This window comes from Leptonychotes weddellii, chromosome X (genome assembly GCF_054177405.1).
Source record: "Leptonychotes weddellii isolate Sample4059 chromosome X, ASM5417740v2, whole genome shotgun sequence".
In the NCBI taxonomy this organism is placed as follows: domain Eukaryota; kingdom Metazoa; phylum Chordata; class Mammalia; order Carnivora; family Phocidae; genus Leptonychotes; species Leptonychotes weddellii.
In genome coordinates, this window is record NC_138385.1 from 28,424,692 (window position 1) to 28,446,984 (window position 22,293).

Genomic DNA, 22,293 nt, shown 5'->3' on the forward strand with positions numbered 1-22,293 from the left:
AATGCTCCATTGCTTAAGCATGCTAATTAATTAAGAGCTTAAATATTTTTGCTTATTTCTGCAGGCTTGAACACAGTGTGTAATGAGAAGAACACAGGGCTTTGGAGTTAGACCTGGATTTGAACTTCAGTTCCAACATTAACCCTGGGCAAGCCCAGGAGCCTTTCTGAGTCCCAGCTCTCCTGTCAAATTTGGATAATAGTCCTAAACTCAAGAGTTAATATAGGAATTAAATGGGAAGATACGAAGGGCAGAACTGATGGTCTACAGAATAGGCCCTCACAAGGCAGTTTCCTGGAAGAGGGCAGGGAGATCAATGCGTACCTGAATGATGAAGGGTGTCAGTTTCTTCTTGTTGATTGCTCTTTCATCAATTGTATCAGGAACTGAAAGGTTGATCATTTTACTGAAACACAAATTAAGCAAGGAATTGGTTTACTTTTAAAGAGCCTGTAAATATTCACAAATGTTTTAAGGCACATGACATATCTCGCATGTAATCCGAAAAATTCAGTGCAATATATGACTTTTATCATGTTGATAACAAAAAATCTATGCACATGAAAAAAAAGACCAAAATGTTTACAGTAGGTGGGTATTTCTATGTTGGGGATTGGAACATTCTTTCTCATTTTAATTTCTTTGTATATTCCCATCATTTTATAAGAATGAATAACTTGGATATTGAAAAAACCTTACTGAATACATTTTAAAAACAGATCAAATCCCACACGGAAACTGTGTCTCTTCTCGACTGTAAAATTCACAAATAAGAATGACCATTTATTCACAGGAGGTAAATTTGTTGAGCATGAGATTCTTTCAGTCACCGTATTTGTTGAGAGCCTAAATGATGAGCAGGCATGATATTTGGTGCCGCTAATCCAGTGGTGACAGAAAGGTTCTACTAATTAGACTAGAATCTGTGATTTCTTTGGACGAATCTCATTTCGTAAAATTTGGACTTAGATGCTAACATTTTAGGTGTTTCTAATACTGCCCCAAAATATATGATTCTGCACAGGGAAAACCATGCTTCTTTCCATGCCAGATTTATTTATTTATTTATTTAAAGATTTTATTTATTTGACAGAGAGAGACACAGCGAGAGAGGGAACACAAGCAGGGGGAGTGGGAGAGGGAGAAGCAGGCTTCCTGCCGAGCAGGGAGCCCGATGCGGGGCTTGATCCCAGGACCCCCGGGTTCATGACCTGAGCCGAAGGCAGACCCTTAACGACTGAGCCACCCAGGCGCCCCCAGATTTATTTTTTTTTAACATTTTATTTATTTGAGAGAGAGAGAGAGCACAAACAGGGAGAGGGAGAAGCACATTTCCCACAAAGCAGGGAGCCTGATGCGACATGGGACTCGATCCCAGGACCCCGGGATCATGACCTGGGTCGAAGGCAGATGCTCAACCGACTGAGCCACCCAGGCGCCCCTGTGTCAGATTTGAATATCAAATCAATAGCATCATGTGATTATCACTCTGTATTAAAACACATGGGGGAATTATTTCTTTAGTGCCTATACATGGACGAAACGGGCTATCTTACGCTTTTTAACGGGGATCATAGTGGATGCAGGTGAAATGCAAAGGGGTTTGAATATCCTGACTGCAGCTGGGTTGGTCTTACACAGCTCCTGAGTGGCAGAGGCTGAAGACGAACCCAGGCAGACTGATTGTGGAGCATGCTCTTAGCCCATCAACGGACAACGTGTTGATCATCTTACATCCTTTCTGCCAAGATACTGTTGGCTCTGGCACAGCAGCAGGGACAAACAGATTTTTCAGAAATAAGTAATTGGAGAGTGAGAACTGAAGAGGAGGTTCTCTTTGTATTCTGAAGCTATGGTACTTTAAAAATAAGTAGACACTGCCATACTTAAGTCCAACAAAGTTGTCATGTTCTGCTTGCTCAAGTGATGAGAAAAACTGGAAGCTGGTAGCTTCCTTATAAAGCGGTCCCCAGTCTAAATGAGTGAGTTTTAGATTTGTATCTTGGTGGTACTTTCTTGGACACACCCAGACGACTTTCAATTCTGTTTCCCGCGCTGAAGCCGTCGAGCACCCAGAAACCAATATATCAGTTATGTGGAAGGCTGTTTAGAAAATCGGGACACAAAATCAACATCTTACCAAAGCACAATTCCATCACCAACAGCTTTGAACAGGTCGTCGGTATTTGGGTTCATGGGTATAACATGTCTGCAGTCGGGATCATTTTCCAAAGCTTTGTTTATCCAGTTAACAAAAGCATATTTTTCTTCCTCTATAGTCATGTTGAATAACAAGAAATTAGTTCACACTCTAGGTTGACTCTAAAGCCTAAAATAATTTGTACAGTAGTGCTGAAAGTTAATGTGTCACAAACATGGGGTTCTCCACTTTGGAAACCCAGATACTTGAATACAACATAGCTATTACGAAGTACAAAATTAACAAGAAAAAAATAGAGAGCAGGGTTAACTGATCCTTAGAGAAGTTAGTTACCAAATTCTTTAAAAATTATTACTTTTATTCCTGTAGAGTTCTACTATAATAAAGCCTATATTGCTCATATTGTAGAATATGCCTTGCAAGCTAACAAAGCCATACAATAAATATTTACAATGCCGTTATGGCAAGTATTAGTCCCAGGTCTAAATACGTGCCACAATGGGCTTCTGCTGTATTCTTAATTAGGAAGCAATGTTTTTCTAGCGCCCCTTCTTGACATCATAGCAGGCACCCTACTTAGGTCGCTGCGTTAACCTAACACATGTGAAACGCGTACTATTACCTGAGTAAGAATGCTGCGTTCCTTCACTGGACAGCTCGGAAGTGCCTCCCAGAGCACAAATCCCTTCTTTCCTGTTGATTGCTTTGCGGAAGGTTTTGGCAATGTCACTGCTTTTTACCTCTTGGAAAATCTACGAATGAAAATACGTTGTTAATTCACCATTCGTTTTAAATCAGGCTCAACGTTTTAAATAAAGCCCTTCTATCTTCTTTAAGACTCCGCTCACCTACATTTTCCCACATGGGTGGTGAGTCTTAAAGGAGATGGAAAACTGGGCTTGAGTTTTTAAGATGCTAAGCAAATACTACAATACTGCAACTGAAAATGAAGCCAGATAGTCAATTGCACACACTTGTCAAAAACGTTAAGTGCCACATGCATTGAATCCACTTTAAGCTGAAAACTAGTGTGGTTCAAAATCTGCTAATTTTCTACCAACAAGTAAGGCTTTGTTTGTTCCCTGGAGAGAAAAGGCTGAAGGATCCCCCTTCTTTAACTACAGTTCTTAGCGCAGAGAAAGATGAAAATTTATGACTCAACCAAAAAAAACCTTTTTTGGGGGTACAATGGTAAGAGTTTGTTCAATCAAAATTTACAGAATACTAAGGTGAAAAAATGGGTTAAGTTGGCAGCAAAAAGACAACTCTGGAGAATAAACACAAAAAAAGAGGCTTTTCAGTGACTGTCTTGTTTGAGTGTTTATGAAATCCAGCTTCTCGTCACAATGAAGAACATGGCTAACAAAATGAACCTGTACATGCTAATTGTACAAGAGCAGGTGGTAACAAAGCAAATTTCATACCCTACCCAACTGCCTGACTGAATGGACATTCTAAAGGACTATCTCTCTCTCTCTATTTTTTAAAGATTTCTTTATTTTAGAGAGAGCGCCCAAGTCGGGGGGGCGGGGAGAGGGGTAGAAGGAGAGGGAGAGAGAATCCTCAAGTAGACTCCCTGCTGAACACAGAGCCTGAGGTGGGGCTGGATCCCAGGACCCTGAGATTGACCTGAGCTGAAATCCAGAGTCAGAAGCCCAACCGACTGAGCCACCCAGGTGCCCCAGGACTATCTATATATTTTTAAATACTGGAACTCACCTAAGCCCAAACTTGTTTCTGATCTACCAGTGCACATGGCTAAAGTAGCCACCTCCAGTAAAATGAGAGCAAGATGTAGCATCTTCATAAAGATTTCTTTAAAAGGGGCACCTGGGTGGCTCAGTCAGTTAAGCGTCTGACTCTTGATTACAGTTCAGGTCATGATCTCAGGGTTGAGCCCTGTGTAGGGCTCCATGCTCAGCAGGGCGTCTGCTTGGGATTCTTTCTCCCTCTCCCTCTGCGCCCCCCAACCCCACATGTGTGCACGTGCTCTCAAATAAATAAAATCTTTAAAAAAAAAAGGTGTTTACCACATATAAGTGGACTTACAGAAGGACATGTATGACTCTAATGGAAGAGTTGCTGAACAAACAGAAAAGGAGTCAAAGGCCTTTGGCATTACTGATAGGTACACACACACACATGCACACGCACACGCACATCTCAGGAGGTGCAGCCCATGTTTAAGTTCATACACCAGGGTGACAATATGTAGCAGTTCAGGTTGTATCTATGAGAACAGGCACGAGGAGAAGTTTGAAATCCAGCCCCATGCGCCACTAACCAAGCCCTGTGTCCTGCACAAGATGGCAGCGTCAGGCCAAAAGCAGGGAGGGCCTTTTTATATTTAGGTTTCCCAGGCGGGAACCTTTTTTTTTTTTTATCATTAATCCACTAATCCATTAATACAAATCAGAGAGAAAGACTTTCTGTAACTGGTGTAAAAGTTGTTATAGGTGTTGTGGGTGGTCCTCTCGCGAAGTCAAGTTCTCCTCTTGCCTTTCCAAAATCCTGACTTTCCTCGGACTTACAAACCCAATTTTATTTAGGAAAATACGGAGTAGTTCAATTCCACAAAATCAAGCTTACTCAATTTCCACAGCTGTGATTTTTCTGCTCCACCTGTAATTTCAGAGGTAGAATTTTAGAATGGGTGTGCACGTGTGCGTGTGTGTCTATGTCTGTATATGTCTATAGACATATACACACGGACTACTCTAAATATTGCACACAAATATTGCACACAACCAACTAAATACTGAAATCATTTTTCCTCCTTTCTGGCCATTATACGGACTCTGTAAAGTATCGATAGTGTAGAGCTGACTCCTCATGCGCTCTGAGCAATTTCTGAATGACTGAAATTATTTTTACATACGCTGATTTTTTAAGACCAACTTTAATTTCATTCAGTTTACCTCAACTTCTGAGCCAAGATTATGCAACAAAAGGGTGACCAGCGAATACAGCAGTCTTCACTGTGATGCATTTGGTCCCCGTAACTCCTCTTTGAGAACTATGTATCTGCTCAGTAAAAACGCAATATTCACTGTTCTACCTCATTCTGAACTCCCCTTCATTTAGCTGGACATTGTCTAGTAATTAAAATCTGAAATGTGTGCTTTCCCTCATGACTGACATACCATAAATCACTGGCATGACAAAAAAAAAAAAGCATCCAAAATGTTATTGCTTCAGAAATGACCTATGAAAAGTTATTTTTTTACTAGGACTATCTTTGCCTCAAGATCCCTTGCGTCTAGAAATTAGGTTGGTTTCCATGATCACTACCGCAGCTGAAAAATAAATGCAAATTTATATGCAGCATGGAAAAGAGGAATAATACAAATAATAAGTTAAAAAAAAAAAAGAATGCTGTATAATATCCTAATGCAATTACTTACTTCACTGTAGTTAGTTAAGCTCATGCTTGGGAATGAGAGCAAAGTTGCAATCAAATCAGTTAATTTTTAATTGCCTTACAAAGGTTATATGACTTTCGTTTTTTACATATTTTTAAATAAATGTTTTCAGCCATGCTCAAACTTTCAGGTTCATGGTATTTTCCTCTGTTCCTTAGATTAATTAAAAAAAAATTTAAAGGGATAATTGAAGATTTATGTATCTTCAATGGATTCACCCCAGGAGAATTTGCATTTTATTTTCTACATTAGGGAAGAAATTGCTCCAGTGGATGATAAAGCTATTTGAGTAGAAGCCCTTGGCTTAACAAGACTCTGTGAAATCAGAGATAACACAAGGCCAACTACTGTGCTAAAGTCTTCTCAATGAATCTTTTCAAAGCTGCCCGTTGTGATACTAATGAGCCCATTGTTTCGTGCTGTTTTCCCTCAAGGCGGAAGGACTGGCTTTGTCATGCGTGAACAGACTCCGGCCAACACTGCTCGCTTCTATACATCTTATGGAATATATGTGTGTATATATATATATGTTTCTTTTTTTTTTTTAAAGATTTTATTTATTTATTTGCGAGAGAGAATGAGAGACAGAGAGCACGAGAGGGAGGAGGGTCAGAGGGAGAAGCAGACTCCCTGCCGAGCAGGGAGCCCGATGCGGGACTCGATCCCGGGACTCCAGAATCATGACCTGGGCCGAAGGCAGTCGCTTAACCGACAGAGCCACCCAGGCACCCCATATATATGTTTCTTATTCCTTTTTAAAGTTTCGTCACCTTTTCTAGCTCCGTGCAGGACTAGTGGCCAGACGAAAGCAATCCAGAGGCATAATGACTTAGGAGGAAGGAAAGATTTCAGAAAGAATTGCAAAATATTGACAGGCTTCCAGGTTTGAGGCTTGCTTCCAAAGTGTTTCCAAAGTAGTACGTTTGAATTTTTTCCTTTTTTTTTTTTTTTTGGAATCTGTTGTAGGCCCAAGCTTAGTAATAATAGGAAAAGAACACTGCCTTTTTTTTTTTTTTTTTTTTAAATCACTACTTGCAACAGCTAACATCTACATAGCATTTGCTATATGCCTGGCACTGTTCTAAGTGCTTTACTTATATGAAGTGATTTAATCTGATGAGATTGGTGCTATTAGCAAAAGTCCTAAAACAGGTCAACAACGTAGTGCCATTATGCAAGAGCAAATTTCTCACTGTGAAAACAAAGGAGTTTAATGCAGACATCTCTGCTGAAAGAAAGTGCCACGCCAGTCTTTTTAAAGATGCAGGAAAAAAAAACCCCACCATTACCTTGTAGGTATAAAAATCCAGTAATGTCGTTTTGAGATACTTAGAAGAAACAAAATCAGGGTATTAAATTTAACTTTAACATTTGAGGTTTACATATAATTTAGGCTCTCTCTCTCTCTCTCTCTATTCTTCTCCAAAATTAACATAAACTGATTTTGTCTGTAGGCTGCTTTGCAATTAACACCTCTTATGCAGCAATTTAAATAAAAAAAAAACCCAAGATGCAAGAACATGTTTATTTCTACTTCCTTATGTTAATACCTGATAGGAATAACTCGCTTCCTTTTTCACAGATGACTAAAATCTACCCATATTTTGACAATTTTTACGCTGTCTCATCGGTGACAGAGCAGATGGAAGTGGACAGACATTTGGCCAGACACCCATCTTTCGGTGCGGTCATGGTGCTATCATTCTGAAACTTCAGGCTGTTATTTTACCGTCCTTCCTATTGCAAATTTCTTTAATTATACTCTTTAATTTTTCAAATCAAAAACAAAAGCCTGGATTCCTGAAAAGAGTATAAACATATCAATCCCTTCCAATTAAAAAATGTACATTTTAACCTAAAATGTCCCCATTAATATTTTTAAAAAATTCCTAGTGATGCCAAAATTAGTATGCACATCATTTACTTTTCAAGAATATACTAAGGTAATCAAACCTGCTCCCTTAAAAGCCTCCGGACAGCTCTGAAGAATCTGCAACATTTCAAGATCTACAAAATTCCATCTTTCCCTAAGATCATTTTTCTCAAAGACACTTTCATAATTTTGTCCTTAATAATAGTGGCCACACTACAAATCTTAATGATTTAGGTACGTTCTTTCTAGTAGATAAAAATTCTGGGCAGTAAATTATTTCAAAAATAAGCAATCATAGTTAACTACTGCTCTAAGCTGCTTTAAATTCACAATTCAACATGCAGTTCCACGGGGGGCACGTTTACATCAGAGGACATGCGAGCGCTCATACTGCAAGTCAATTGCAACTTACTATTGAACACAGAATTCAAAACAAAAGGCTTTGGCAATAACTGAAGACAGAAACAGTGGGGAGGAAATCAGTATTTCAAAAGAAGCCGGCAAGAACGCTACCATTATAATTACGACACATGTCTACATTTTTAAAACACCAGCCCTCCCCGCCCCGCCAAAGGCTCTCAGCTCTGTAGACATCATTATTTAGTCAATTTGCTTCTGGAGCTCTTAACAGTGTTCTAAAGGAGTTAATTCTAATGGGAGAGAACAAACCAGAATTTCACTGGCTATAGTGAGCCTCAGTTACCATGGAAAAGGAGGGTAAGAGTGCTGGGAAGTTTGTGATAAATACAAGGCAACTAATTACCTGTTTGCAACACAGTAAAAGGAATGCCTAATTAGATCTAGCCAAACTCAGCCTTAAATTAATAAATCAAACCAATAAGATCTCGAGGGAAGAAGAGGCAACTGCTATATCTCAAATACTCTTTGTCAATGGCTATGGACTGAAAATGGCGCCAGTCACCTTGCTCACTAGCAGCTAAGGCGTCAGGCTTTAGTAAGGAGTGCCACACATACGCCCTCCAGGCACTGAGCATGGAACCAGGTGCTTGGAAGTAGAAGAATTAAGTCAGCCCCGAACCTTGAGGAGTATCTGATGATACTAGAGAGGAGGACGAAAATTTTAAATGCCTCCTCCAATGGACTAAAAAGATATGCTTCTAACTTTTAATTATCAAAATTATCATCCTAGAGAAAACCGTCCGGTTAAATACTACTAAGGCGAGAGTTGCAAACCTCTTTTTAATCAGAAAGTTCAACTCAGGAAGCTTCCAAGACTGTGAGTCAGGGTGTAGCATTAACATCTGGGAGCACCCTATTCCCCAAGGGAGACACCAAGGGAGACGGAAAGAGCACTTCCAGGATGGCACTTAGCACCTTGAAAAATGCCCTTTAATGAAGCCCCAGAGGAAATGGTTCGCCTTTCACAGCGAGTAGTGTGTTTTAGCTTTGATTCGGTCAGTGTTCTTTTTCTCACTTCCTTTGCTAAGATACTCTAATGGCTAAAAGAACTAACTACATTTGGTGGGATGAGAGAAATTTCATTAGTTGTAACAGTACTAATATGATACATTTAGGAACTTCATAGGACTTATTACTATAAGATCCCGCTAGACAAAGGAACAGTCATGACTCCTACTAATGGGGGATTTTCACATACTTACATAAACAAATTCATCGAAGCTTATCTTCCCATCTTTATTCCTGTCACCATCCAGCATGAGTTTTTGAATAATTTCTCTCACTTTATATCCTGGTAATGGCATATTGGCTTCCTTGAAAAGCTCATGAAGTTCATAGTCACAGATGAATCCGTTGCTGTTGAGATCTTTGTACAAAGGGAGAGCAGGTAAAAAAAATGAAAAAAATTTAGGAGAAATAAGTTAGCCTCTTAGAGTATTCTTATGATCAGAGCATTTTTCTTCATCTGAGACTCAGTTCCTAAGCTCGCCTGAATACAGTGCTTGCTCTTCTTAGTGTTTGGTATTTAAGGTAGTTTAAAAGGGAAACACAAATTTTAACCGAAAGAGCATGGTTTTACATCATGTTTCCTGTATTTTAAAAACAGTGTATAAGTAGCTTCACTTAAATATAGCATCCCTAATACTAACAAAGTAGAGTTGCCTAATAAATTATTATTCAATCACGAAGCTGACAGGACTTTTAAGAAATAATTAATAGACTATGTACCAATAAAACACCGCCATGGTATAAAACAGTTTCTACTGTATCTACTTAGGACTTTTAAGCCCCTCATTCTTCCATTAGTCTGGTAGAATATTTTATGAATTGATGCTGATTATATTACAAAGCACACCTGAAATTAAGCTACCATCTTCAGCGCCATTTTTTTCAAGAGCTAATGTAAATAAACATCAATCTAAGACAAATATAGAGTTCATAAAAATAAATGCAGTCCTGAGTAATGCAAATGTTTACCATGACTCTATAAATAACCTTTTTATTTTTGTGCTAGGACAGTTCTAATGGAGGATGTAGTGCTGATGATGCTTAGTCTGAAACTTTTAAAAATGGGGGGGGGGGGGGAGGAAGTGATCAATGACCGAAAGTTAATTTACTGGGAAAGAGGGCTAACATCCTAAGGGTTGTAATCTCTTGGGCATTATTTTTTTAAGTAAAGAAAACTGGACTTTCACCAGTAATTTCAAATACCTACTGTTCAACAACGCCTTTTATTCTTTAGGTCCCCACTGAATTTCATACATAAATTTCATTATTGCAATAAAAGGATACAATCTCAACAGAGAAATGACTCAAGATAACCACAGCACTGTTCAAGAAAATGTATTGTGAAATTAATCTATTTGATACATTACTTTAAAACAATACTGGGTACTGTTCTTGAAATTGGGGATGCTGCCACCAACAAAAGAGAAGCCCTGCTGTCTGCGAGCTCACATTCTAATGATAACTACTAAGCAAATAACATATGAGGTGAGGTAGGACTATAAAATATAATATAATGAAATATAATGTAAGTGCTGTGATGAAAAATAAAGCAGGAAAAGGGGGGTCAGACTGGGGGCTATTTTGCCCCCCAGGGAACCTTCAGAAATGTCAGGAGACATTTTTGGTTGCATGACTGGGGGCCAGGGTGAGGGATGGTGTGAGGATGCTCCTGGCATCCAGTGTGCAGCGTTGCCAAATACCTTACAATGCATATGACCCCCTCCTGCGATACAGAATTACGCAGCTCAAAATGTCAGTGGTCGAGGATGGCCACTTTGACAAGGTTATATTTGAATGAAGACTTACGTGAGGTAAGGGAGCGAATTGTGTGGCTATCTGGGGGGAAAGAGATTTCAAGTAGAGGAAAGAGCAAATGGAAAGTCTGTGATATGGAAGAGTATCTGGTACGGTTTCAGAACAGCAAAGTTCCAGTAGGACTTGAGTAGAGTAAACAAAGGAGAAAGTAAGGGATGAGGTCAGGGAGCTGATCACGTATACTCTTACAGGTCATGGAAAGTACTTTGAATCTTTTTTTTTTTTAAGATTCCACTTATTTATTTGAGAGAGAGACAGAGGACAGAGAGAGCAAGAGTGGGGAGGAGAGAGGAAGCAGGCTCTCCACTGGGCAGGGAGACTGACCCTGGATCATGACCTGAGCCGAAGGCAGACAACTAACCGACTGAGTCACCCAGGGGCCCCATGGATCTTATTCTAAGTGTGATCTAAGTGTAATTCATATTAGCCATTTTTTGTCAACTATTAAAATATTAAATATCCTATATGAAATCATTTCCCCAATATTTTGAGGGCTGATGAAATTCTATATTTAATTTTAATGACGTGTACTTCTAGAGTCAAACAAATATACTCTTAAATGTAATTGGCACATTTAAACCTACTGATTAGAGTATCTATACTTCTAAAACATCATCCTCAAACTACCCCAAACTTCTGAAAATCATGAATATTTCCTTCGACAAAGAGCACTTAATTTCCCTAGGGCACATCTTTACTTTCTTTGCTTTGAATTAATAAAAGGCCATACATCAAACACTTTACTAGTTAAGTGTTTATATGCAGAAATCAATCCAGCAACAACATCTGCAATTGCTAAAAAGAACAAAGTGATCCACATGGTACTGTGGCAGGATTTTAGCAACTTTTGATGAATGAAATTCTTGAGTTTAAATATACCTCCTCCCATGCATAAACCAATCTGTTTCTCCCATTTTATTTAAAAAAGTTAAAATAGAGGGGCGCCTGTGTGGCTTAGTCGGTTAAGTGACTGACTCTTGATTTCAGCTCAGGTCATGATCTCAGGGTTGTGAGATCAAGCCCCACATTGGACTCCGTGCTGGGCGTGGAGCCTGCTTAAGATTCTTGCTCTTTCTTTCCCTCTCTCTCTCTCTCTCTCTCTCAAAAAAAGAAAAGTTAAAATAGAGCTCGTTACTAGGGTGTAAGTGTGGCATAGTGAAAGATACACAGCATAGTTGAAGGGATACAAGTGGGAGTAATGTGATATAGAATTTGCATAAGTCACCTCTCTAGGTCTTCATTTTCCCATCTGTAAAAGAAGTCCTTTGGATCAAATGATCTCCAAGTTCCCTTTTTGACTCTAACACACTCTGATTCTAAATTTGAGTAGCCAAGACTTCACAAACCACACACACACACACTTTTAAAAAATATTGGTGGTACAATCATAATACATATTAAAAACAAATATATAGTAATAACTTTCTGATCACTACTATATCATATTATCGAAATATAACATCTCTTCATTTTTCGATCTTTTAGGAAAAGATAGCTTATTCCTGGCCACTATCAAAACTTTGTCCACTTGGCAATTTCTGATAGAAAAATATATTTTTTAAATTTTTCTTTTTTTAAAGATTTTATTTATTTATTTGACAGAGAGAGACACAGTGAGAGAGGGAACACAAGCAGGGGAAGCGGGAGAGGGAGAAGCAGGCTTCCCGCGGAGCAGGGAGCCCGATGCGGGGCTGGATCCCAGGACCCTGGGATCATGACCTGAGCCGAAGGCAGATGCTTAACGACTGAGCCACCCAGGGGTCCTGATAGAAAAATATTTTTAAGGGGTGCCTGGACGGCTTAGTTGGTTGAGCTGCTGGCTCTTGATTTTGACTCAGGTCATGATCTCCGGGTCCTGGGATCGGGCCCTGTGTCGGGCTCCACACTCAGCATGGAGTCTACTTGAGGATTCTCTCCCTCTCCCTCTGCCCCTCCCACTCATGCTCTCTCTCTCAAATTAATAAATAAATCTTTAAAAAATATTTTTAAATGTATTCTACTTTACCCTGACTTCTGAAATGACGTATCTGAGCATAATTTAATCTGTGATTGACTCCAGTTTTGACATAGCATAGAACAGGGGCTTAATTGTTCTTTTTGTATTCTCGGTGATATAACAGAAGCAGAAGGCAGAGATTTTTAAAATAAATATTGGAGAACTGTGAATTCAAAACTACATGAAACTGACCACAGCGCCCAGAGTCTAGTCCATTTGGCAGTTTATTAGCCTTAGGTAGAATAGAGGTGTAGGCAATGGGGAGAATTAGCATTTGCACGAGCCCTCCCTGAAATAACCTCTGTTGGGCATTAATTAGAAGACAGCTCACTGATGTGATTAAAAGATGCCAGGAAGTGCCCATCCTAAAATATAACTAACATAAAATAACCACATGCGGAAACTCCATTTTGAAGTAAGAGTAGTAATAAACAGATGTTGTTAATAACTGACAGGACCATTTTAAAGGGGGTTGGAGGAGGAAGACTTGGTCAGTACACAGCAATCTTCCTTATTAGGTTGCAAGTCTCTTGACAAAGACTCTTCTGAATCTTTTGATCTCCACCCCAATACGTGTCCCAGTACCTTGCATATAACAAGCGATGGGGCAAAAAACAATTTTTGTAGGACCATTGATTCTCAGGTATTAACCAGGAAAAGAATTCTCTAATCTAACAAGCATTTTAAAAACAGAATTAAACAAACAGTAAGGAAAAAAAATACAGAAATAGCACTAAAAGACCGAATGGCAATTCACCAGGAAACCATAACGACAGAAATATCCCTTAAATAACATTCAATCTCATTCCCTTTGTTCTAATCCTGTCCCCACCCGGCGGCCTTCAGATCTGTAATTTGGTTTTCTAAGTGAACACACCCACCGAGGAGTACCCAAGTAGACAACCAGTGATGGCTTGTTCTCCTGTTCTAAATGTAGAAACCTGCTTTGTCTGTATTAAGAAATACCGCGTGCACTTGTTTGGCGGAAGGCAACCTCTAGAGCAGCATAGCACCTACTCCGTGGCAGACACTGAGCTAGATACCAACGACAGAAATTAATCGGAGGGACTCTCTCTGGTTCTTACTTGAAACTGTGGCTTTTAATGGAATACCTAGCTATCCACTACCTCTCCCGAGAGGGGAAAAGAATCATTGAACATATGCATCTAGTTTTACATATTTTAAAAGTTTTACCTACTCTGCTATTTTACCATATTTTATCAGCAGATCGAGCTCGTACTACCTCCCATAATCAAAGACATTTTAGTGTCAGTACTAGTAAATTATAGCCAGCCTTTCTTAGAACTCCTAAATCATATCTTTTTGAAGACAACAATTTCAATTTCAATAAAAAGGCAGAGGGAGCCTAAAAAGGCAGCTTGCAATTAATTTTACAAAATCTCCCAGCTGGAAAAGTACTTGAAAGACAAAATAGGGTGCAATTATTTTTAAAGAGTTTTATGCTAATTTTATTGCCAATCCCCCCCCCCAAAACACACACACACACACACACACACACATCCTTAAACTATTATCAAAGATCTAACACGCTGTGCTTTGGAAAGCCAGAAAATGAGATAGCACAATGGCATTTTAGAAAGCTTCCATCTTATCGGTGACATTATTAACCAGGAGCCCAAAACGAGCTTTGGCGCTGATCTTTTTTTATTCAGAGTTTTGACATAAACATGAGAAGTTAATAATAAACTGACCCAAAAAACACAGACCTAGATTGAAAATAGTTTTAACAACTGGAAACTAACATCACAACGTCCTGGCATAATGGCAGCCCTCTATTTTCTCATTAAAGCTGCCAATATTCTGGAAGCCCTTTATGGCTCATTTGCCACATCTTCATTAACTACACATTGGCATGGGGTCGAACAGGTTCTGCATTTTGAAGACTCCTATTTTCAACCTCCTGATAAGGTAGATACTATCATACAGCCTGGATTATCTAGAACATTCTTAATGCTTCTGTGCAAGCAAGTCTCAACTTTGGGGTTCAGAAAATATGGTCAGTAGGAGTCAACATTAACAAACGGCAGGAAAAAAAGAAACTCCACACACCTCTCCACTGAACAAAGTTCCCGCAGAAAGTAAAGAGCTGAATATTCAGTCCATTGACCAAGTGTTCTTCTTTTAAAAGAAAAATCACAACACTTAAAAAAAAATCACTAACAGGCTCCCAGTGCTGCACCCGAGAGGCCTTTCATCAGAAAGGAACCAACTGTTTGTAACAACAGATTCCCTCTGTCTGTCACTCTGTCTCTGTGTGTGTGTGTGTGTCTCTCTCTGATGACACATGTAGGTTCACATCTGCATTCTGTCTTAAAAGAAACCCCATTATGCTTTTGTACCAAGTATTATTTTAAATGCCAGTTAACTCTCTCAACACCCTCCCCCAAGTAACCTTAAAGTAAATAAACTCATTATACAGCCGTGTTCCTGCAGAAGTTTGAATCACACCAAGAATGCATATCCTTAAAAGGAAATGTTTTCCCTCCCCTTGCATCCTGTTATTTAAGCTATTTTAAGTACTTGTCTGGAGAAAGCTGAGCCAGAATTCAAGTGGTTTTGATTTTAGCTGTTGTACACTGCCCATGTCCAGGTGGTATGAGGCACAATCTATCACTTCAAATGCATCTTTTGGGGTGCTACTTCGTCTTTTAATCTGACAGTAAGAAAGACTGGGATTTCCTTTGACACCCAGGTTGTGTGTGTGTGTGTGTGTGTGTGTGTGTGTGTTGCTTTAACCATCCTTGAATCTGTCTAAATCCAGTGTCTCTCTTTATAAAGAGGTTGCATATGTGAGTTCTCATCTGTAACACACATGCAACCTCTTTACTAACCCATCACGGACAGTGCGCATTAGGACCCAAAGAAGAAAACCAATCAAGTACAGATGCACATCCTTTCAGGAAAGCTGGGTTTAAAAGTTCCATTTAGTTTAACCAACATATCCCACAACGTTTTCGCACTTAAAAAAAACTGACAAAAAGAACCTACGTGACTAACAGTAATGGATTTACACACGTGTGCATGCACACATACACAATCTCGAATGCCCATGAAAGCATGTGAAATATTGATTTAGAAGACTCGGCCAAAAGACTTGTGCCGAAGAATTTAGATTATATTCCATCCTAAGATCTAAGCAGTAAAGTCAAGCTTTCATTAGGCACTAAAACCTTAGAGGCAGATGCTAAACATCTCCAGATGCTTCACTAAACATGAGGTTTGCCTTTCACAGCTTATACCTTTTGAGGCAGCTCATTCCAGCAAATAGAAGAGGCAGTTTAATGAGTCCCAGCTCAGGGTAGAAGTGAGGTCGCTCCCTAAGAGTTCATTCTAATCGTGGATCCTCAAAGATGGAGGTCAAGTATGGTTGAAGGCTGGGCAACATGAGAAGGCTGAAGCCAGGCGATCAAAAATGTTGTCTATCGATCCTTTTCCAACTCAAAATGTCCAGCAAGTTTGGCCACCAGGTCCCACCTGCTGCCACTCTCCCACTTTAAAAACACACATGCACCTCCACACACGCTCACATGAGCACATCCTCACACACATGCGCTCTTGCTCTGAAGCCCACCCATCCACACACGCGTACTTCTCCAATCTTCCACACCACCAAAACATGGTTTGCAGACCGTCCCAAGACCTTCGTCTCTAATATTCCACTGACAATTAACCAGATGGCTCAGTGAAATCGCACTGGTTAGTTTATTTTTTTGGCTGGCCTATAGGTTTTATTTCTTAAGTCATAATTCAACAAATATGCACTGGTGTAGTTTTATTGAATACTAAAAAGTAAATTAAACTAAACCGCTGTGACTTTTGTGGCATCATCCTGATGTGGTTTTTATGCACTACAGAATATCAAGTAATCTGAAACAACTCAACTTCCTGAGAGGAGAAAATCACCACAACTAAAAGTTTTTGACTTCGGTTGGTGGGCAGCCACAAAGGAATATACCCACAGTATTCCTACTCATTTATGAAACCCCGTTATTCTTTTATTTCAAAAGTGCTGAATTTGTGTGTGTTTGTGTGTGTTTTTAAAAGCTCAGTAGCAGTTGCTTAGGAGAGAAAAAGTCAGATGTCAGTGCTTGCCAATCTGAAAAGATTTACATTACATGAATTTATCTTTATGACAAGTAATCATCCAAATGACTTCTAACTTCCATAACAAGATTAAATTCTCAGAATGTAAAAGACGTTTTCTAGTTGGTAAAATATTTACTTCCTAAGTGTTCTGGAAGTTTTATTTATTCTTCTTCAGAAAGAACTTATGCAGCATTTAAATTAAAACGGAAACATTATGAAGTAGGAAAAAAAAAAACAAAAACAGAGCCAAGGCTTCTGCTATCCCAGTGGGAAATACTGGAAACAAATGTTGAGAAAATTAAAATAATTAAATGAAAATATACTGCTTGGAGCTTAACACTAAGCAGGTGCAGAAAGTGAGTGAAAAGAGAACTTTAAATCTTAATACTTGATTTATTGCTAGTAAAGAGAATTTCAAAGCACTATTAATTGACTGGACAAAACCTATGGTTAGCGGTAATTACAGAGATTTTCCTCACACACTATGATTTTGCTGAATTTCTAAAGAGATAATCAAGGCTATTATTGTTAATAGATGGGAAAAATCACATAATGATTTCCATATTTTGTCACAACTGAACAGAGACAAAGTGGTCCTCCCTACCCTCCCCCCACCAATAAGAAAGAATTGTCCTTGACAGTAAAGTAAGTTCTAGAGCTTGTTTTTCAAATCAAGTTTCCCTGAATGAAAAAAAAAAAAAAATTTCCATAACACCTTTGACAGTTGCCTGAGGGCTCCGTAACTAATAACTACAAACTACAAAGATTTTAAAGGAAAAATCAAAAGATTCAGCTGGATCTTTAAACACTTTTCTAAAAGACAGACTCCACACAAGCCTTTATTATGCCAAAAAATATATATATAAATTTTATGTGCTACAACGTGATGGCCAAAACCTCTAGCAATAAATTCCACCATGATGAAAATCTTCGTAACAAAGGCCCTTTTAGTTTACAGTGGGTAACAAAGTCTCAGTACGTGAAAAGATTACATATAATTCCTTGGGATTCAGTCAATTAAATATCAATTGCGAACCTAACATGCGTACAACACTGAGCTAGATACTGAATGATATGCAGGGCAGGCAGAAATTGGGGACTCCAGAATTTCTACTTAGAGCATGTAGAGTAATAAGAGTAATAAGAGCCTGCATATCTTAGGAATGAATATATGCCTGTTAGGGACATCAATAGTATGTATGGTCTAATGTCCTGCCTTTGGGACTCTCTTCATCTACCCTAACCCCTCCAAGATGTAGGATTTAAAATAAGAGTAATTCTACGATGACACTTTCTTGCAGTTCAAGCTCTAACTGATCCCTCACTTAGTGCAATTTAACCCTGGTTCCTCCATGGAGACAACTGGTGAATCCTCTTCATATCATTAAAGTTTGTAAGGAGTAATGAAGCTCTTTTACCGATAAGAGTATTTCAGATCCGTCAAGTAAACCATACTTGAATAGCTTTACATTTTAAAAAGATACTGCATACAATTATTTCCAAGATGCTTCCCATGAGAACAAGGCCTATATTCAAGAATAAGCATTTTTTTTTTTTTTTTTTTTTTTGAGGAAGCAAGGTAAGATTCAATAATGGCCATAGTAAGTCCTGGTCCTTACCCAAACTTCTATTCATAAAGAAACAAATTAGACTGGGGGCGCCTGGGTGGCTCAGTCGTTAAGCGTCTGCCTTCGGCTCAGGTCGTGATCCCAGGGTCCTGGGATCGAGCCCCACATCTGGCTCCCTGCTCCGCGGGAAGCCTGCTTCTCCCTCTCCCACTCCCCCCTGCTTGTGTTCCCTCTCTCACTCTCTCTCTCTCTGTCAAATAAACAAATAAAAATCTTAAAAAAAAGAAAAAAAAGAAACAAATTAGACTGTCCCCAACACTGAGGGAGGATTATAAGAAACAAAAAAGAAGGTTCAAAGGATATGGAATCCTAAAACAATTCTGATAAGGCTATTTCTACAGAGTAATGAGATTTAAAAAATCTTGCAGCCAAGAATTCACCTGCTGTTTTCTCGTAATCAATCTTGTATCAGACTGGGTAGTACTCTTTGTTACAGCAGGTAGCATCTATGGCCAGTTAACAGATTGCATTTTTTTTTTCATACACACACAGAAAAGTGTGTTAGATTCAGGCCTATCCATTTTTTTTTCTACTTGGAATTCTGATGCGATTGTGAACAGTCACTTTGGCTGGATGGGGGCGGTCATTATTCTTCCCAAGGCAAGCTATAACTTACTAAACGCCTTCACAGACAATGCCGGCCATGAATGTATGGGAGTAGAGATGTACTCCTTACTTTTCATTAATGAGATTGCAACACAGGTCCAAGAGTTAAGTCTGATTTAAATAACAAATTATGATCTAACTTTATACCTTTTAATCAAGGAGATACCAAATAGTAGTTTGCCTCTTTAAGCCCGTGTTGACTCATGTGAGTACATGCATCAATGATCAGTTCTCACCCTGTTTTCTTACTAGCTTCTACTGATTTGACCTGAGCAATGAAATTTGGAATGTAAATACTATAAACTGCTTCCATCACTGCTAAATTCTAAGACACATTCAATGAGGTTTAAGGAAAAACCAAATGGCGTGCTATGTCTTCCCATCTAATGCTGATACTAGAACGTAACGTGGGAAGGCAGAACGGGCTGCACTGTCCAAAGGCACAGAAGATCCATGAAGAAGGCAATAAAGCCAAGCCAATGGGGCAAAGGTAAAACATCATCTAATCATCATCTAACATTTTCAGGGGTCACACACCCCTCTGAGAATATGGTGAAAGCTCCAAATCCTCTCCTCAGAAAAATATGATACACAATACAATAACAACACAAAATCTGTTCAAAATCTTCAGGAGCCACAGCAGCCCCCCGCCCCCCCCCCCATTAAGGACTGGTACCCTAGACTAAAAACCTTTGACCATAGTAGACAGATGTAATTAGAAATAATAGTTTAAAGTGTAGCTTCTAAAACTTTATCCCAGGGACGCCTGGGTGGCTCAGTCATTAAGCGTCTGCCTTCAGCTCGGGTCATGATCCCAGGGTACTGGGATTGAGCCCCGAATCGGGCTCCCTGCTTGGTAGGAAGCCTGCTTCTCCCTCTCCCACTCCCCTGCTTGTGTTCCCTCTCTCGCTGTGTGTCTCTCTCTCGTCAAATAAATAAATAAAATCTTTAAAAAATAAATAAATAAAACTTTATCCCGTTGATTTTAACTACCTTGCCCTAAGATTAATGATTAACCATTCATGTAATTTTTTAGAGAATTAACCTTCATTAGGGCCAAAGATGGCTTTAGTATAGTTAAAGCTATAAAAAAATACTTACCAACTTTTGCAAAGGCCTCTTTGAGTTCATCAAGCTCATCTTTGGAAATCTGAGTGGTAGCCATCTCCTCCATTTAAAGATCTAAGGAGGAAACCAAAAAGGTTTAAGACTGAAAGATTTTTGTGATGATTATAAGTATTCCTGTGAAATTCTCATCTCAGAGATAATTTAAACAGAACTGCGAACTGCTAAAACCATCTCAATACGTTCCCATATTTATAGCTAACGCCATAATAAAGAAAACAAACACATGAGAAGTCATTATTTACCAAAAGTTATTCAGAAAAAAAATATAGCTCTGGATCGTCCTTTCAAGGACAAATTCTTACAAAGGAAGAACCAAGGTACTTAGCAATGACAGGAAAGAGATACATAATAGAAATCTGTGGTTTTTCATGTTAAAACTGAAAGTCCAAATTTTGTGACCAAAATTTAAGGGAATATGTAACTGCTCTATTAAGCCCTATCTCTCTTTTTCTATCTTACTGGCTACTTCCATTTCTTCCAGCTTTATTGAGATATAATTGACATATAATAGTGTGTAAGTTTAAGATGTATAACATGATGATTTGATATACTAGTATATCATGAAATGATTTACTACAATAAGGTTAGTTAGCACATCCATCACCTCACATTACCATTTTTTCCCATTAAGTCACTTAAAAATCATTCAGTGTGAAGGGGCGCCTGGGCGGCTCAGTCAGTTAAACGTCTGCCCTCAGCTCAGGTCATGATCTCGGGGTCCTGAGATCGAGCCCCAGGGGCTCCCTGCTCAACGGGGAGCCTGCTTCTTCCTCTCCACCACTTGTGCTCTCTCGTGTTCTCTCTCTCAAATAATAAATAAAATCTTAAAAAAAAAAAGAATACAATATTCTTGATTTTGCCTCTTGGCCTACAACATTTATGATCTGGACCTTTACAGAAAAACTTTACTGAGCCCTGCAATAGAGAAAGGAGGTCTGTTTCACAATGGGTAATCCCCAAATACAAACTCATCAACAATTTCTGGACAAAAAGGCATGAAAATGATTATGCATTCTCTGGGTTTGGTTGGGTTTTTGTTTTGTTTATTTTTTTTGGCTTTGTCTTTTTCTCAATCTTTTTTGAGGACTTTACTTTTATAGAACACTTTTAGGTTCACAGCAAAACTGAGCAGGAAGTACCGAGATTTTGGCCTCACACACCCCCTGCCCTCACATGCACAGCCAACCCCGTTATCAACATCCTCCTTTGCTACGATCGAGGAATCTACACTGATACATCATTCTCACCAAAGTCCATGGTTTACCTTAGAGTTCATTCTATGGGTTTGGACAACTACATGATGACATGGATCTACCGTTACAGTATCAAACAGGATAGTTTCACGGCCTTAAATGTGTTCCTCTTTCAAAAAGTACTCTATATGTTAAATTTCACGATCTATACGAAACACAAACTCTTTGAGATTGCGTAGTTACCCCTTTTAGATATTTTTGTTTTTAAAAAAAACTAGTCACCAACTCATCAAGAGAGAGCTGGGCCACACCTGTCTTTCTCACAGCCATAGTTGTTCTCTCTGAAACTTGTCACAGTCCCAGGCACACAGTAAGGCACTCGATATAATAGTCCTTTACTAAATTCATCCATTCAACGACTGTGTGCCAAGCTACGTTAGATAAATTCATATTTGTATTAATTCCCTGGACCCTGACAACAGCCTTAGGAGGTAAATATTCCCCTCTTTTTTCTTATAAGATAACTTAGGTTCAGAGGGACCATGAAACTGGAATTCAAACTCAGCTTTCTCAAATCCCCGGGACGTTTTAAATCGACCATATGATACGGTAATTAGCTATGTTTCCACCACAATGCAATACACATTTCTAATGACTGGTATTTTCAAAAATTAAGTAAAAAGACCTTTATTTACTTATTTATTTTTAACCATTTTATTTTTTATTTTTTTTTAAAGAGTTTTTTTTTTTTTTAAAGATTTTATTTATTTATTTGAGAGAGAGAGAATGAGAGACAGAGAGCACGAGAGGGAAGAGGGTCAGAGGGAGAAGCAGACCCCCTGCTGAGCAGGGAGCCCGATGCGGGACTCGATCCCGGGACTCCAGGATCATGACCTGAGCCGAAGGCAGTCGCTTAACCAACTGAGCCACCCAGGC

The 22,293-nt window shown here is 39.0% G+C and overlaps 1 protein-coding gene across 8 annotated transcripts in view; it reads right to left on the reverse strand.

The window, feature by feature from the left end:
• Positions 1-22,293, reverse strand: part of PLS3 (plastin 3) — a 67,848-nt gene that overhangs the window by 16,234 nt on the left and 29,321 nt on the right. For all 8 annotated transcript variants that reach the window (XM_081808365.1, XM_081808366.1, XM_081808373.1 and 5 more), the window contains 5 exons: positions 20,138-20,218; positions 9,079-9,242; positions 2,784-2,913; positions 2,141-2,273; positions 325-406 (listed from right to left, as the gene is read on the reverse strand). In XM_081808365.1, coding sequence (XP_081664491.1) covers positions 325-406; positions 2,141-2,273; positions 2,784-2,913; positions 9,079-9,242; positions 20,138-20,210 — 582 coding nt within the window. In that variant the 5' untranslated portion in view covers positions 20,211-20,218. The remainder of the gene's footprint in view (positions 1-324; positions 407-2,140; positions 2,274-2,783; positions 2,914-9,078; positions 9,243-20,137; positions 20,219-22,293) is intronic.